At 36.5% G+C, this 19,194-nt stretch overlaps 1 protein-coding gene across 1 annotated transcript; it reads left to right on the top strand.

Annotated features, from left to right (window-relative positions):
* Window positions 1-2,042: 2,042 nt before the first annotated feature.
* LOC145958697 (uncharacterized) lies at window positions 2,043-8,776 on the top strand. Its single transcript, XM_083076207.1, has 3 exons — window positions 2,043-2,211; window positions 3,310-4,635; window positions 4,704-8,776. The coding sequence occupies exons 1-3, from the start codon at window positions 2,043-2,045 to the stop codon at window positions 8,774-8,776; spliced, it is 5,568 nt and encodes a 1,855-aa protein (XP_082932333.1).
* Window positions 8,777-19,194: the final 10,418 nt, after the last annotated feature.

Raw genomic sequence — 19,194 nt, 5'->3', positions numbered from 1 at the left:
CATAGGTTGTATGACATAAGGTATAGACGAGGTAGATAACTTTCTCAGCAGCGCTAGACATTGGGTGTTTGGCATTGGGCGTGAGTTGCTTAATAATATCTTGTTGTTGGATGAATTAAATGGTGAACATGAATAAGTTAGGTGAATTTATTGCATGTTATATGTTGGTTGGTGATAATTATTCTATGTATGTTGATTAGGGATAACATGTATAGATGATTGTATGGTTGGATTATTGAGATGCATTGGTATGCCATAAATTGATTTTTGTCAATGTTTCTATATACATTGACTTGGGGGTAATACATATATATGTACGTTGTTGAGGTGTAATGTTAAGAGTGCTATAGACATTTGGACATGATTTGATAACCTGTTGAGGTGTTGATGTTGAACATGTTATAGAAATCTAGGCATGTTGATTGACTTAGGACTAAAGGAAAAATGTTTTTGAAAGTTAGATATCTCATTGTGAGGATATTGTTGTGACGCTCTTGGAGGCCAGTTGTTAAAAAACCCTCATTAAGTAAAAAATCAAACTTTTGGGATGGATTGGTGAGTTTCCTCTAGATCCTTAGTCTATGTTAAAGTAAGGTATGATGTTAAGGTTTACAACTCATAACTAATTACTAGAGAGGTGTGTGGTATCGTGAGGATAGTTAACTAGGCTATAATTCATAAAAGACTTGGTTAATGCATGTCAATATTGTGAAAAGTCCATACCCAAACTATGTATACACGATGGAGGTATTAGAGTTTTTTAGTTTAAGTGACGACATTTGAGAAATCGGATAATTGGGATTGATATCCCAATTTAGCTGTTGATCTAGAAGGCACGTAAACACGTGAAAATGATCATGTTGATTTTACAAGATCAAGCTATTTAGATTATTTAAGTATTGTAGAATATCTCTATAGGTGAATGCGTGATGACATATCAATTGAATTACATGTATATGATGTGGTGTGGTTTGAAATTGTTCATATGCTTAGTTGAGAATGTGTTGAGTGACATTGATGTGGTGAGATATAAATGTTCATATGTTATTGAATTGCTTACTATTGTAAGGTTATTGATGTCATGTTAAGGTGATTTGTATCATTGAATTGTTGTGAACCATGATGCTTTATTTTTTTTTTTTTTTTGGCTTATCTATTGATGTTGGTGATTAATGTAGTTGTCTTTGCTTTTATACTATATATGTTATATCTTTTGAAAATCTAACTTACCCTTACATATTTTATTGGTGATTGGATTGTAATGATCTTGATTTTCATGAGAGTAAGACAAAGTTAGTTCGAAGCAGGTTGAGTCGTTGTGAGACCATGCTGGTGGATGACTTGTTGCAATTTCTTTTGATGGATTACTATTATGTAATAAATTGTATAGATGTTACTAGACTGAGAACCTAGAATTATTCTTATAGTCTTTTGGATCACTATATATGTGTGTATGTGAGTATATATATATATTTTTATGTATATGTATATGTATGTATAGTTTTATATTATATAGTTAATGGTGCAAGTTTTATCATATGTATTGCATATATTTTTATTGCGAGTTCAAGAACTATTTGTGTGTTATTCATAAGTAATGAAAATTTTCTGTTGTTAGTAATAATATATAAGTGTAGTGACAATAATGGTTTATTCTAGATAAGTTAAAATAAAATAATAAAAAAAAACATATTTTTAAATTTTAAATGATACGTAAAATGTTATGTTTGAATAACTAATATTTAAAAAAAAAAATGAAGGAAATATGTGACAAAAAATCTTCTATTTGATTGAACTTTTTTTTGTGTACAGAACTTTTGTCCAATTTTATTCATGTAACCATTCTTTTATTATTTATTTACTTTTTTGAAAAAATAACTACTATTCTATACATCACAATATTTTTTTTCATATATATTATTCGTCATCGCTAATTATATCTTCAATTAACCATTTACTAGTATATATTTGTTAGCTTTTAAAAAGATGACCAAAGCATGGAGTGGCATTTGTTGTGCTGATAGGAAGATAGTGAGAATAAAATGGAGGAGGCTAGACGAGAATGCGTACGAGGTTATGGGGACGACTCAAAAGGATTAAGGCTATTTTGTGTACATAGATGTTGCTTTCAGCTTTCAGGTATAGTAACAGGGTTTGAGATGAAGGAGGACAAGACAACATTAAATTGGACTGTGACGGCAACTTGGCAAGGTAGCAACCTATTGTAGTAAGCAACAAGGACTAAGGCGTCACTAGGTTGTCGATTAGTCTAGAAAAGCTTTGTTGAAGAGACGCCACGCTTCAAAATACTAAATTTTTATTTTCTTTATACAACATTCTATCATTATACTGTATATTTGTTTAGACAATATTATTCATTTTTTTAATCTTTTTTCATCACGTAAATCATCATAATTTATATTCATTTTTATTTTTATCATAAAATGTAAAATTACAGTTTTTATTTATTTAATGGTTATATCCTCCTTCTCGATATTTTTAAGATAATTAATTATATTATTAGCATAAAATATTTATTACTTTTGTAAATGCCTAATTTTCATCAATAAAATATGACAGAGAGTTGATTCTGATATTTTATAGGTTTTAAACGAGATGTTAAATATAAGTTATTATATATATAAATATTTATAACATATAAATAAATAAATATATATATATATATATATATAATTTATTTAGAGTTTAATATAGCTTTTGACCCTTAACTTTTTTAGAACTTTTAATTAAGTTCCTAAGCTAAAAAAAATTATAATTAAGACATTCATCTTTTTGTATTTTGTAATTTAGTCTTAGAAATTAGAGATTTTTTATAATTTGTAAAATTTGATAGAATATTCTTTATTTTCTCATACTTAAACAATCATATTAGATTACTATTTAATGTCTTTATTTATGTATATTATATTTTAATTCTTACTTATTACAAGTTTTTATTATTATGAAAATTTTATAATTAAGGAGATTATAAATTTTTTTTACATATTGTACGGGTAGGGGCGTTTAGCCACCCTCTTATCGGTTACCGAGGGACCGAATCAGGTGGCCGATTGCCAATCGGCCACCTGGTTCGGCTTATTTCTATTAATTATCTTTGATAAACCATTAAAGGTTAATTAGCTGATTAAGAAATATTACCTGATACGGTAAGTTTTTACAGGGCCCATAAGGTCCAGGGCCCACGATCGTCAGTATAAATAGCTCAGGTCAAAAGGTAACGTCACTGTTCATTAATTACTCTCGATATTTGTGCTTGTCCTGACTTGAGCGTTGGAGTGCCTTTTGCAGGTACCAACCCTTACTCACATCGGATCGGAGCAAGACGTTCGGCCCTTAACATACAAGAAGATCATTGGTGTATCCTCTTTACAGGTACATTTGGCGCCCACCGTGGGGCCCGAACGAAGTTGGTTGAAAGTTTGCTGAGAAGAACGATGCCGATAACTAGGAGAACGAACACACAAGACCGTCCAGCGGAAGAACATGTGGAGGTTGTGGATGAAACAGACCTCACCGAAACAGTGCGACTACTCAAGCAAGAAATGAAGCTGATGAAACAACAGAGAGAAAAAGATGCGAGGGAGCTTTCGGCCTTGAGGGCTGAGAATGAAGCGTTGAAGAGTCAGGATACTTCTTGGAAGCCTACTCATATCACCAACACACAAACTCAAGGGTCGTATCAATCTCACGCGGTCCATACATCGGTTCCTCATGCTTCAGCAGTAGCCCCTGAGAGGTTCCCTTCGGCCTTACCTACTGTGGGTCGTCCTGCAGATATAACCACTATCGGATCACACCGACATCCGTTTACTCCCTCCATTATGCAACTCCCTTTAATGGAAAATAGGAAGGCTTTACCTATTGACAAATATGATGGTACTACTGATCCTGATGAACATTTAGATGTTTTTCTGACACAGGTAACTCTGAGTACGACCGATGACGCTGCGTTGTGTCGGATCTTTCCTACGTCCCTCAAAGGCAGAGCTCTCAGCTGGTTTACTCGTCTCCCACCCAATTCAATAGATTCCTTCAACACATTGTCATCACAATTCACTATCCAATTTGCGACGAGTCGCCCTCATAGTCTAACGTCTTTATCTCTGGTTAGTCTTAGACAGGACAAAAAGGAGTCTCTTCGGGCGTTTATGGATCGGTTCAACAAGGCTACTTTGGAAATCAGAGATCTCAACCCAGCTGTGGCGCTACATCATCTTACAACAGCTTTGAAACCAGGCCCATTCGTCAACAGCATCTGTAAAAAGCCTCCTTCGGACATGAACGACTTACGTAGGAGGGCTGATAAGTACATGCAGATGGAGGAGTTGGCAGAATTCAGAAATCACGCCCGAGCCGAGCAGTCCACTAAATCCGAAAAACCGATAGAACAATCATACAGGGGGCGAGGCAAAGAAATATCCCTTCGGGAGCGGCCTATCCGGGGTCCGAAGTATACTCAGTACACTCCGCTTAATGCCAACCGCGCGGCGGTCCTCGAACAGGCTTTGGCGTCTGAAGTGTTGACAATTCCGAAGAGGGCTTCCACTCCACCACGGGCAGATACTAGCAAATCTTGTCGGTATCATCGGAATCGTGGACACTCAACTGATGAATGTGCGGCCCTTAAAGATAAGAAGACTTGATTAAGCAAGGAAAACTGCATAACTTTGTGGACCGATCAGGTTCATCCCAGAATCGTTCATATCAACCCAGGTATCAAGATCGGCACAGGCAAGACCGTTCTGATAAAACCTCTGATAGAGTTCGACGTGAAAGAAGCAGGTCGCGCGAAAGAAAAAATGACTCGGCACCTTCGCATAGGAGGGTTATCAATACTATTGCTGGTGGCTTTGCGGGCGGGGGCACAACTTCTTCGGCCCAAAAGAGACATCTCCGAGCTATCCGATCGGTCAACACTGTTCATAGACAGTCATCTCGGCGATTGCCAGCAATAACCTTCACTGATGCTGACTTCAAAGGCATTGACCCAGAGCAAGACGATCCAATGGTCATCAGTGTAGAAATTCACAATTGCATCGTCAAGAAAACATTGATTGATCAGGGCAGTTCGGCAGATATCATATATTGGAACACATTCAAGCAGTTGGGCATTTCTGAAAAAGAATTGCTTCCCTATGACGATCCGTTGGTTGGTTTTGCAGGAGAGAGGGTCAGTACCAAGGGTTACATTAAACTCTTCACACACTTTTGTTTTGACGAACAGGAAAGCAGAGAAATTCAGGTAAAATATATTGTGGTGGATGCAAGTACCTCATATAATATCCTCCTCGGCAGACCGTCTTTGAATGCATTGGGAGCTATCGTTTCAACACCACATTTGGCGATGAAGTTTCCATCCGACCAAGGAAAAGTAATCACAATTCATGCTGATCAGAAGGCGGCGAGAGAATGTTATTATGCTAGTTTGCGAGTTTTGCCGTTGGAAGAAAGAAAATCCAAGTCAAACAGAATTCATGTTGTGAACGCTTCGGCAACTGTAGACGAGGCCATATGGGATCTTGATCCTAGAATGAATAATGAAGAAAGGGTGGAGCCGATTGAGTCAAAAGTGCAGTTCCAGATAGGTTCATACCCTGAGCAGGTTACGTACATCGGTGCCGAAATCTCCGAAAATGATCGCTCGGCCCTATGTAAAGTTATAAAGGAGAATAAAGATCTCTTTGCATGGACACCTTCTGACCTGCCGGGTGTAGACCCAAAAATCATGTGTCATAAGTTATCAGTATGTGCCGAAGCAAAACCAATCGCGCAGCGTAAAAGAAAAATGGGGACCGAAAGAAAACTCGCAGTTGAAACGGAGGTTGCCAAGTTGCTTGAGGCCAGATTCATTCGGGAGGTCCATTACACCACTTGGCTGGCAAATGTGGTGATGGTGAAAAAGTCGAATGGAAAGTGGAGAATGTGCACTGATTACACAAGTCTCAACAAGGCATGCCCTAAGGATGCCTATCCACTTCCAAACATAGATCGATTAGTTGATGGAGCCTCAGGACATGAAATGTTGACTTTTCTTGATGCTTACTCGGGATACAACCAAATTCCCATGCATGCCCGCGACGAGGAAAAGACAGCCTTCATAACCGATTCGGCCAATTACTGCTATCGGGTAATGCCGTTTGGGTTGAAGAATGCAGGGGCAACGTACCAAAGGTTGATGAATAAAGTGTTTCAACATCAAATAGGCAAGAATATGGAGGTATATGTGGATGACATGGTTGTAAAATCCAGAAATGTTGATCGGCATGCAATGGATCTTTCGGAAATTTTCCAACAGTTGCGCAAGTACGATATGAGGCTCAATCCGGAGAAATGCGTGTTTGGAGTGTCCGGAGGAAAGTTCCTCGGCTTCATGCTTTCGGTCAGGGGAATCGAAGCAAATCCTGACAAATGTATGGCAATCGTCAACATGATAAGCCCTAAGACCCTTAAACAAGTTCAACAGCTAGCAGGTCGGCTTACAGCGTTATCCCGATTTCTCCCGTGTTTAGCTGAAATAACGAAACCTATGGTGAGATTGTTGAGAAAAGCAAACAAGTTTGAATGGTCCGATGAATGCGAGAAGGCTTTTCAGACTTTAAAGGAACGCCTCGGTTCCCCACCAGTCCTTTCTAAGCCCGATCCAGAAGTACCAATTGTGGTTTACTTGTGTGTGTCAAATGATACAATAAGCACAGTTCTAATTCAAGAAAAGGAAGGACAACAGCCCATTTACTTCGTCAGCCGTATGTTACAAGAGGCCGAGACAAGGTACCAGCTCTTGGAAAAAGTGGCACTAGGGCTGGTTCACACCGCTCGGCGCCTCCGGCAATATTTTCAGAGTCACCAAATTATTGTTCGGACCGATTGCCCAATAGCTAAAGTACTACGTAAATCTGAGTTGGCAGGAAGGATGATGGCTTGGTCTATTGAGTTATCGGAGTTCGACATTTGTTTCCAACCTAGAGGACCAATCAAGTCTCAATGCTTGGTGGACTTTATCAATGAGTTGCAGCCGAGGGGTTGTTTTGTCAACGATTTATGGACGATACATGTGGATGGTTCCTCCAACAATCAAGGCAGTGGAGCAGGTATAATTTTGGAGGGACCAACAGGATTAATCCTAGAGCAATCATTACGATTTGCGTTCAAGGCTTCAAATAATCAGGCCGAATATGAAGCGTTATTGGCTGGCTTAAGGCTTGCACGAGAGATCGGTGTTAACCGACTGGAGTGCTGGACTGATTCAAAAGTTGTAGCCGAACAAGTGAATGATAATTTTCAGGTCAAAGATGCAAACTTGTTGAAATACTACCATTTGTTTCAAAAAATGCGCGATACGTTTGAAGAAGTTTACGTAAAGCACACACCAAGAGAACACAATGCGAGGGCGGACCAGTTGGCTCGGTTGGCAAGCAGTACCAGAAAACCTGGACAGCTACGAACCACACTTTACTTGGATCTTGAAGCGCCAAGTGTGGTAGCTGCTGAATGTTTGGTAGTAGAGGGGTCTGTTCGTACATGGATCACTGAGATAATAGATTATCTTGAGCATGGTACCCTACCATCTGACCCAACGGTGGCTAAAAAGCTCCGAACGCAGACCGCTAGATATGTCGTGATTGGAGGAGACTTGTATAGAAGAGGATTCTCGGCTCCGTTGCTGAAATGCGTCGACGCAGAACAAGCTAATTACATATTGAGAGAGATGCATGAAGGGATATGTGGTTTCCATTCGGGAGGACGGACTTTAGTAACTAAAGTGCTTCGGGCCGGATACTATTGGCCTACTCTCAGGGAAGATTGTGTAAAGTTTGTAAAGCATTGTGTATCGTGTCAGCGGCATGGTAACCTTATCCACGCTTCGGCTGAAGAACTTCATGGCATTAGTTCACCTTGGCCATTTGCAATGTGGGGGATGGATATTCTTGGACCCTTCCCAATCGCCAAGGGTCAGTGCAATTTTTTGTTGGTTGCTGTAGATTATTTCACGAAATGGGTCGAGGCCGAGCCGCTTGCCAGTATCACAGCAGCCAATGTTCAAAAGTTTTTATGGAAAAACATCATCACCCGTTTTGGCATTCCATATGCACTTGTCACTGTCAATGGTTTGCAGTTCACCGATCAAAAACTTAATCGGTTCATTCAGGATCTCGATATCAAGCATAGGTTCACCTCGGTCGAACACCCGCAAGCCAATGGACAAGCCGAAGCAGCAAACAAAGTAATCCTTGGAGAATTAAAGAAACGATTGGGAGACGCTAAAGGAGCTTGGGCAGAGGAGTTATTAGAAGTTTTATGGGCGTACTGGTGTACACCTCAGTCCACAACTAAAGAAACACCCTTTTGGCTTACGTATGGCACAGATGCCATGGTACCTGTTGAGGTGGGCGAACCATCTTTTCGGCGACAATATTTTCAAGAAAACACTAATGATATTTCTCTTCGAGCTGAAGTTGATATGGTCGATGAAGTACGTGTTCGAGCCGAGATCATAGCAGAAACTTGCAAACAGAGGATGGCTCGTAGGTTTAACTCCAACCTTATCAAGAGAAGTTTCAAGGAGGGCGACTTGGTATGGAGAGTGCAAGGAACGGCAAGACGCAATTCAAAAGAAGGCAAGTTGGCTGCTAATTGGGATGGCCCATTTCGGGTCCGACACAGTTTAGAAAACGGGGCATACAAATTGGAAGAACTTTCGGGCAAGATCATTCCCAGAACATGGAACGCTTCTCATCTGAAGACATATTATAGCTAGTATACATTGTAAAAAGACTTTGTGTAAACAGCGGGTGTACTCTTTTCCTTGATCGGTCTTTTCTCCCCTTATAAAAAAGTGAAAAGGGGTTTTGGCCGACAAGGTTTTTAACGAGGCACCCAGTAATAAAATTTCATCAGTTCTTCCATTCTATTGTTAGTTTATCAATTCCTAACAGCTGAAAAATCTCGCAACAGGCTTCCCTCCCGAGTTGTTCAACTCGGCCAAGGACGTGCCTTGAAAAATCTCGCAACAGGCTTCCCTCCCGAGTTGTTCAACTCGGCCAAGGACGTGCCTTGAAAAATCTCGCAACAGACTTCCCTCCCGAGTTGTTCAACTCGGCTAAGGACGTGCCTCAAATCTCGCAATAGGCTTCCCTCCCGAGTTGTTCAACTCGGCTAAGGACGTGCCTCAAATCTCGCAATAAGCTTCCCTCCAGAGTTGTTCAACTCGGCCAAGGACGTGCCTCAAATCTCGCAATAGGCTTCCCTCCCGAGTTGTTCAACTCGGCTAAGGACGTGCCTCAAATCTCGCAATAGGCTTCCCTCCCGAGTTGTTCAACTCGGCTAAGGACGTGCCTCAAATCTCGCAACAGGCTTCCCTCCCGAGTTGTTCAACTCGGCCAAGGACGTGCCTTGAAAATCCTACCAAGAATACAAAACCGAAGTAAACCTATTCGGATTTGTCAAGAAAAGGCACAAATCCGAAACAAGTTCGTTCGGTTTTACCTAAGAAAAGGCCCAAATCCGAAACAAGTTTGTTCGGTTTTGTCCAAAAAAGAGCACAAATCCGAAGTAAACCCGTTCGGATGTGTCAAAGAAAACAGCACAAATCCGAAGTAAACCCGTTCGAATTTGTCAAAGAAAAGGGATAAATCCGAAGTAAGCTTGTTCAGATTTGTCAAAGAAAAGGCCCAAATCCGAAACAAGTTTGTTCAGTTTTGTCCAAAAAAGAGCACAAATCCGAAGTAAACCCGTTCAGATGTGTCAAAGAAAACAGCACAAATCCGAAGTAAACCCGTTCGGATTTGTCAAAGAAAAGGGATAAATCCGAAGTAAGCTTGTTCGGATTTGTCAAAGAAAAGGCCCAAATCCGAAACAAGTTTGTTCGGTTTTGTCCAAAAAAGAGCACAAATCCGAAGTAAACCCGTTCGGATGTGTCAAAGAAAACAGCACAAATCCGAAGTAAACCCGTTCGGATCTGTCAAAGAAAAGAGTACAAATCCGAAGTAAACCCGTTCGGATTTGTCAAGAAAAGGCACAAATCCGAAACAAGTTTGTTCGGTTTTGCTTAAGAAAGAAACATGCCCAAGGCAAATCACTCCAGTTTTACTAACAAAGTATAAATTTAAGGCAAAGTCCTTCTGTTTTGTTTAAAAAAGAGTACATTTGAGACAAATTATTTCGGTTTAAGAATTTGGAGTACGAATGGTTATCTTAATTAAAGACAAATACTTGAAAATTAACTGAGTAAAGTGAATTTCTGAAGAGAAATATCATTGCATTCAAAAGAAGGCTCTATTGGCCTCCAGATTACAGAAAAATTAAAAGTTGCAGCAAAGAAAAACCTAAACGCTACTCTTCAGGAGTGTGGGTTGAGTCAGCCTGGATGGCGGTTTCAGGATTTCCCTCGATCTCAGTATCAGGCCCAGGGTTACCTTCGTCCATCGTGTTCTCTTCAGAAGTTTCAGCATCATCCTCTCCTCGGGGAGTAACATTTCGGTCGGCATCGTCCGGCTCACCTTCCTCGGGCATATCAGCAAAAGACATGAGAGACCCCTTATAGAAATCTTGAGTCATGTCAAACTCAAAATCTTCTTCAAATTGACCAAAGTGCCTAGCCTGCCGAATGGCTTGTTTGAACCCTGCTTCATGTTGAGAAACTATCTTCTCTTTAGCCTGCTCTTTGAGGGCATTATACGCAGCTTCAGCTTCTTCCACTCGGCGACGTCCTTCATTGGTCATTTTTTGAAGATCCAAGCGCAGGGTATCATTCTCTCGCCGAACGGCATTTAACTCGGCAGCTAGATCCTTATTTTTAGCGGTCATCTCTTCATTGACCGAAATCGCCTCGGCTGCAGTCTTTTCGGCCTCCTCGAGACTTTGCTTTAAATTCATGACCTCGCCAAGAGGCTCCATGGCAAGGTGATGAGCTAAAGCCAATGAACGAGTTTGCACTTCGCAGAATAACCTCCATTTGGCTCTCACATCTAAGCTTGCCAAAAATTCTTGCCCGAATGGAGAAACAATATCAGGCCGAATCACTGACTCTGCCGGAGCATCTTCACTAAGAAAGGCCCGAGACATCAGCTGAGGAGGCACCACAATAATGGTACGATTGGGAGATAACTCAGGCATTAACTTGGATTTCTTTGATTGCTCCGGTTGATCATCAGAGCTCTTCCTTTTCTTGTGCTCTCGGGTGGTTTCCTTCCCTTTTCTGCCCTTCTTTTTGCGTTCTGGAGGAGGGGGCAGACGGTTATCAGTGTTGGGACGGGGGGAAGATGCAACAGCTGAAGTGCCGATTTCCCCCGATTGCCGAGCCTCTTTCACTCTTGCAGCAAGAAGATGTCGAATATTCAGGTCATCAACACCACTCTTAACCATGATTCCTGCAAGAAAGATTAAGTAAACATCAATAGGAATTAAGATGGTAAAGGTGAGAGGATAAATAGCATACCGATCAGGTCGGCCCACCAACGAGGAGACACTATCAAATTGATAAGTGATCTAGTTGGCAAACGTCGAGGAAGGCGCATTAATAATTTTAAATCTGTTCGTTCTTCGGCCGTCAGCATCTTTTTCGGTACTACGTCGTAAGGCCGAGGGGTACGGGTCCAGTATAAAGGGAATAGGCTCTTCCCATCATCATTAAAGAAGAAACGTCGCCCGTTCGGCCGTATGGTCACTCGGAAGAATCCGGCCTTGAAATTCTTATACGATGAAGTAAAACTATCCAACAATAGCCGATCACTGACTCGGCTTAGGGAGTGCCATTTCGCCAAAATAGTTGGCCGGGACGAATAAAAGTATAGAAAAAGAAGTGGAGAAGGCTTAATATGGAGACATTTACACAAGTGTTTGAAGCCCTGTAATTGTGCCCAGCTGTTAGGATGCAATTGAGTAGGGGCCACGTTCAACACTCTCAGCACTCCTATAGTAAACTCATCAAATGGCAATTTGACTTTGAGATCCCGAAGAAGACAGTCATATATGTAGAATGATTCCATCTTTCCACCACTTTGATCAAGGCAGACCATGTCAGGATTTGGAAAGGCATTATTTCGGCATGACCGAATCCCAATCGGGTAGGGATTTTCGTGGGTGTTAAAGTTCAGACAGTTAGTGTAATCCAGAAGATTAGTAATCATTTGTGTATCCTGATACTGAGAATAATAAGAAGTGACTTCCCCGTTCACCCACTCGTATCCAGGCACATCAGAGGGGCCATATCGTTGACGGGTTGCTACCCGTTTTGTTTTTTCTTCGACTTCTTCACTTCCACTAGTAGAAGTTTCTTCTGAAGAATCATTGCCTTCATCTGGTCTGTCGGCATCAATAGGGGACTGAGTCAATTTGGAGTAACTTGATCTACTGGACGAGGACCCCTCGGAGGACGATGACCGAGAGCTGTCAGCCGAAGAACTTGAAGAAGTATCAACCATGGTAATAAAAAACTTACCAATTTCTTCACAAAAGCAAGAGGGATAATCGGATCGGCTCCTAAGCGCTCGAATTAGCACAACTCGGATTAGAATAATACGTGCGAATGGCCCTACAATCTAACCTATTTATAGATTTTAAGAGAAGCGGGAAATTTTAAAAGTGTTGAAAAATTATAACCGTTTGATTTCCGAGATCCAACGATTATAAACGCACGCCTCTTCATCTTACCTTAACCGCCATCTCCATTTTACCCTTAAAGAAAATTTCGCTTTCCTTCAAGGCTGGGGGGCAGTGTACGGGTAGGGGCGTTTAGCCACCCTCTTATCGGTTACCGAGGGACCGAATCAGGTGGCCGATTGCCAATCGGCCACCTGATTCGGCTTATCTCTATTAATTATCTTTGATAAACCATTAAAGGTTAATTAGCTGATTAAGAAGTATTACCTGATACGGTAAGTTTTTACAGGGCCCATAAGGTCCAGGGCCCACGATCGTCAGTATAAATAGCTCAGGTCAAAAGATAACGTCACTGTTCATTAATTATTCTCGATATTTGTGCTTGTCCTGACTTAAGCGTTGGAGTGCCTTTTGCAGGTACCAACCCTTACTCACATCAGATCGGACCAAGACGTTCGGCCCTTAACATACAAGAAAATCATTGGTGTATCCTCTTTACAGGTACACATATAGATTAAAACTTGTTTAAAACTTGTTACATATGGATGATGATACATAAAATAATAATTTGATATAACTATGCAAGTTTGAAGATATGCAAAAGCAGGTTAAATTCTACTTTTGATTTTGTATGATATGCAATTTACAATTTTTAAGTCTCTAAATTATAATTTCCCAATTCTAGTCTTCAAATCATATAAAATTCAAAATTTTGGTTTCGTTGTTGAATTTTTATCTAAAATTGTTAAAATTGTAATATTGATCATGACTTAATATTAAATAAATAATAAAAAAATTAATATTTAATATAAATTAAGTTAAATAAAATTTTTAGTTCTTATTTTTATTTCATTTTCATCTTATTTTACCCTTTTTATGAGATAAAAAATTAATATTATAGAGCTGATTAATTTGAGTGGAAAGATAGAAAAAAAAATTATATTAAAAGAAAGATTACTAATTTACTCTTCTAAAACTAATCACATATGTTTATAATATATTTTAATCGATTGAGTAATTTATCAATTGTACGAGTCATTTATATATGTTTATAATCAATTAAAATAAAGCTTTAATCAATTAAAAATACTGAGTTACTCGTACATTTATGAAACTATTCATATGTGACATCCTTTCAATCGATAAAGAAAGTTGAAGGGGGTCATTTGATTTTGTCGTAAGATTAACTTGCCATCTTAATCTATTATAATCAAAATCTTGGTCTCGCAATGTGCAACTATTCGAATATGGTATATGTGCAATTGATTGTATTCTATTATTATCGAGTAAATATAAATGTTTGATATTGTAATAATATATCAATTAAAATGCAACCTTAATCGATTACAAGAGTCTTGCAAGTTGAACTATTTGAATATGGTACATGCGATACTGATATGAATAAGGGAAACATAGTCGCAGGTGGGGTTTACACACTCCAATCAGTAATGTCTCATCTATTTTTCTCAAAATAGCGAAGAAATAATATACATGTTAGAGACACACCTTTTTAATTTCTCATTTGGCACTTTCACACGAAACAATAACACACACACACTCTTATTTTCCTATTTATATTTTTCACCTCTCATCTTTATGTCTTCGCAATCTCTATACAACTAACTAAAGTCTAAGAGTAAAAGTATTTTTTCACTTTATTACGAAATTATTTTTCTATTTAACATAAATATATTTTTAATCCCTATAAAATAAATAAGTTTAGATTTAAATTTTTATAAATTTTTTTTTATTTTTCATCTTTCTAAAATTTATAAACATTGATTTTACTACATTATTATTTGTAGTACATACATGTGAATGAAATGACACACATACATATATAAAGTAAATTACACACAAACCACAAACATATTATTTGTAGTACATTATTGCCTTTTTCTTTTTGATATTATTGCTTTGACTACATGATTGAAGTAAATTACACACAAATCACACACATATTCTCTTCTCTATGTTTGCACATACTAATATATTATCCACACTCACGACTATACATATGCACTCATAACTTAAAGTTGAAGTGATTTCATATAAAGTCTCTTAGTGTTGAATATATTCTTATTTCTGCACATTCTTTCACATTCACTCACTTCATATCACTTCTACACCTTCACTTCAAGAAAGTGACAAATGTTCAAACTGGATCAGTCAATAGGTCATTATTGTACTTTCAAAATACTCATCTCAACAAAGTATGGGAGGGACTTGATAGATTGATTCATCCAAGACGTCATGCTATATGAGCTTAAAAAAAATCTAGCCTCATTAGATCCTCTTGTTAGACAGTTAATTGATCAATCTAGTTTTGGTCATGTCCTTACCATTGAAAAAATTGAGATAAATCATCATTTATTAGTTATAACTTTAGTAAAATGCTAGAGAACTAAAACACATACCTTTCATTTTCCTTATGGAGAGACAATTGCCACTTTAGAAGACATGGCTTTACAACTTGGCCACTGGTTATAGTAGTGGTAATTTGGCTCATGCTTGTGAAATGTTACTTGGGTAATACCACTAAGAGAACACGTTAAAAGCAACACTATTTATTTATTATGGCTTAACTCCCGATTCCAACAACTACCCGATGATGTTGATAAAGTAGTCATTGCACAACACGCTAGAGCTCATATAATGATGTTTATAGGTGGATTTCTGATGTTAAATACATCAGCATCAAGAGTTCATATGATATATCTATTATTATTACAAGACTTGACAATTGTTAGAAATTACAATTGGGGTTTAGCAATATTGACTTCATTATATCGTACTTTAGATCATCAAGTATCACCTAAGCAAACAAATATTGGAGGATGCATATTACTTTTGCAATCATGGGCGTGAGATCAAATCACATGCATTGTTTCACGTATTAAAGAGTTCTCAAATGAGGATGTTGAACAAGAACTTGGATTTCCTCTTGTGCATAGGTATGTCTTATTTTATGTCTACTTTTTATTTATTTAAATCATATATTAACAATAACAAATGTTTTCATATGATTTAACGTGGTCTCTTCCAATGGAAAAAACTAACATTCCCACATATGCAATAAGATTTATACGTATCTTAATAAGATTACATCAAAAAGAGGTTGACTTTATTTATTTTTTTAATCATTTATTAGTAAAATTTATTTACAAGTTATATTAAACTCTTATAGTTTCTATGGACACCATATCGAAAACCTCAAATAAGACACTTAATTAATTTTGAGGTTTCTCTTGTTACTCGTGCAAGGGTACCTCCTCTTATATAATTATTTGTATATATATTTTTGCTTAACATATTGTTGTCTTTGAACCCATTAGACTTGTTCTTTTAAGATGAACAACCACATACAAAACCCAATTTTTTTGATCATCATGCACAATCTAGTGATCAATCGACTGTAGTTTCTGAATATATGTCTTAACATCAAGAATCACTTCCACAATTTACTTATTAATCAACGAGGTTTTCTGACTATATGCCCCAACATGGTGAATAGGGTTTTCAACCACAGGGATTCTCTGCATATATGCATCAATATTCATTGAATTCATTTTTGTTCACATCAAATATCTCTATGTTACACTCGCAAATGTTTGCAACTTCTTTCAACACATTGTCTGCATTACCCTTGCAAATGTTTACAACTTCTATTAACACACCGCCATCTGTATACAAGTCAACACCATCAATGATGGATTGTTATTGTCCCATATTGCCTATTGAAATGTGTAACACGGGTGATGATGATGATGATGATGAGGACGGGGATGAGAATGATAATTATACTAACATTGTTAGTGATGATGATAATGATGATGAAGATGGTTATGAAGTTCATCAACATCTTGTGAACTCACTACAACGACAAACAATTACACATGTTGGTCCTAATAAGAGGAGGGCATGCAAGTCAAATGCAATAATGAATTAGTCCTAGAATTAGAGAAAGAGGAGAAAGACCACAACGTGAGTGAAGAAGACTTCCATGTGGGATAGGATCCCACTATTAATTTCTATTTTAATTGGTAATGTATGTATAAATATGTTGTGTATTAAAATTTTATCATGAATTGACATTATGATTGTAGTTTTTTTAAAAAAAAAGTAAAAAGAGTACACAAAATTATATTAAATATTAAGAATATTAGCTTTAAAGTTATAATATTAAGTTCAATTAAATTAAATATTATAAAATTTAATTACTATTATATATAAATATTTAGATTTTTTAATAGTAATTTAAAAAAAATATTTTAGTTTTTTAAAAAGTATACATTTAGAGTTTAGAAAATTTATTAATAATAGTGAAGTAAACAATTGTTTACAAAATTTATTTTAATTTATAAAAGTATCGAAATTTTTAAACAAAATTACACCATCAACGTAAAATAAAAAAAAGGCACAAATTGAGTAAATATTGATTTTATAATTAGAGTTGTTGCATATAATCGCCGGTACGAAGATTTCCGGGGACGCCGTGGTGAATTTCTTTTAGTTGATATTGAGTGAACCATCCATTTTCGTGTCCAAGAATAAGCAATGATCAATTCTTAGTTTCTTAAATACCCATTGTTTACATTACATCTGTCTCACTGTCACTGATAGTAGTTTATAGTTACCCAAGTTAACTATCACTTTGCGTGATTCGGCAAACCAAAATGTTAGAAATTAATTGATTTATTTTCTGCAATGAAGTAAACAATGCATACACGATCATAATATATAATGTGCAAAAAGATTACTTGCTACAATTATTTACTTCCTTTTAGTAACGGACACTCGAAAGCACTGCCGACTGCTTAATTAGATAAGATCATGAAAGAGACTTTCATTAGATAAGATATTTTAATTAATCTAAGCGTTTATGAGACAAATTGCACCCAAGGCAACTAGTCGTTGCGTTTTTTTTTTCCAATTATTTTTATCCTTTTGGGACAGATAATTTTGAAAAACATGTTAGTTTAAACGATGTCATGTCATACGAAAACTGTCTCAAAACTGTTCAATTGTTTGAATTTTCTAAAAGGTGTTAGTTAATGGTTAGGTTCCATCAAGTCTAATTTGATTAACTTTACAATTTTATTTTTATCTGAAAGGGCTAGGTTTTTAATGGTCAGATTGAGATATCCATGCGTGTCATTATTTTAGTTTGAACTTGAAAGAGGTAGCAACATCCCTGTCGTGGTAGTCATGTGCAGAAGTTCTCAAAGAACTCAAATATTAAATAAAAAAAGTTTAAAAATCAAATTATGTTGAAACTTGATAAATAAAATGATTATATTATTATCTATATATTTATACATATAGCAAATAAAAGATATATCCTTTTCTTATGCATTTTTTAGACTATTTATAATTACTTTTTAATCATTCTTTCCCTTTCACTATTCTTTTTTTCAATTCAATTTTTGTTTTTTTTTCCTCTTTTTTACTTTTCAGTAAATTTCAGTCTCGAATTTCTCACACTTTCTAATTTACGACACATTTCATTACTTTCTTTTTTTAATATGAAAAGCATGATGCGTTTGTTTTAATATAGAAAAGAATGGAGACTGATTTATTTTAGGAATAACTCTTTGGCATGATTACGTACACTTCTCACTGTACATATTAATTTTCATTGATTTAACTCATTAATATTTTGATATTATATTAATGATTATGCATATTAAATTTTACGTGAATTAAAATTTTGTAATTAGATCAAATGTAATTAAATCAAATTTCTGTATTTTTTTAAAATATGTATATATAAAAATACACACAAAAGTGAATAAACTTATATAATATCAATTTAAATATTTATGTTAACTTTTGTTTATTTTTTTCATTTTTTATTTGAACATTTTTTTAATTCATCCCTAATTGTAACGATTTATTTATTTATATATATTTTTGTAGTAAAAACCTATTCTTCTTAACGAAATTTGACAAATTATTTGTAACAGAAATTCTTTATTGTATTATATTCCTTACATTTAGCTGGAGTTGGTTAATGTTAGAATAAATGTTAATAGTTTAACAGTTTAAATGTATTGAACAAGGATTTTTGATGCCCAAACTCAAAGCAATGCGTTGTTCAAATGAACTTCAGGCTTTTAGCTATAGAATTAAACAGGCTTGTTTTTTTATGGGTCCAAGGCATTTGGACGGCCCAGATTAGCCCACATTGCATCATCTTCGGTTTTGAAAAGGTTGCAGTGACTGCCAAGTTCCAAGCAAGCCCATTTTGAAGGAAGTGATATAATACAGTAGTATTTGATAGTTAGCTTTAGATTGTATAAAATAAAGAGAGACTCTCCGGTACCTTTGCATTTTGGAGGATTTTGGAACCTTTTTTACGTGGCATAATTATAATAGTCAAGTAAGTCAAGTCACTTAAATGAATAACAAATTTTTAGGAATTGTAAAATAGTCCTCAATGTTTGGTAAATTATTGGATGGACCACTTATACAAATAGTATATCATATACCCTATCACACAAGATTAAAGTTTCTAAATTTTTTATTGAAATAATTATTTTTTAAAAAAATTACCAAAAATCACATGTTCCAATG

Source organism: Cajanus cajan, chromosome 6 (assembly GCF_000230855.2).
Source record: "Cajanus cajan strain Asha chromosome 6, NIPB_CcT2T_4, whole genome shotgun sequence".
NCBI lineage: Eukaryota > Viridiplantae > Streptophyta > Magnoliopsida > Fabales > Fabaceae > Cajanus > Cajanus cajan.
The sequence above is the reverse complement of the archived record's forward strand: the minus strand, read 5'-3'. Positions and strand labels throughout refer to the sequence as shown.

Excerpts from the sequence above, each read along its gene's own strand:
- LOC145958697 (XM_083076207.1), top strand. The coding sequence starts at position 2,043 with ATGGAGGAGGCTAGACGAGAATGCGTACGAGGTTATGGGGACGACTCA. Across the intron at positions 2,212-3,309 it reads TGTGACGGCAACTTGGCAAG|GTACCAACCCTTACTCACAT; the intron begins GTAGCAACCTAT and ends TGCCTTTTGCAG. Across the intron at positions 4,636-4,703 it reads TGGACACTCAACTGATGAAT|GTTCATCCCAGAATCGTTCA; the intron begins GTGCGGCCCTTA and ends TGGACCGATCAG.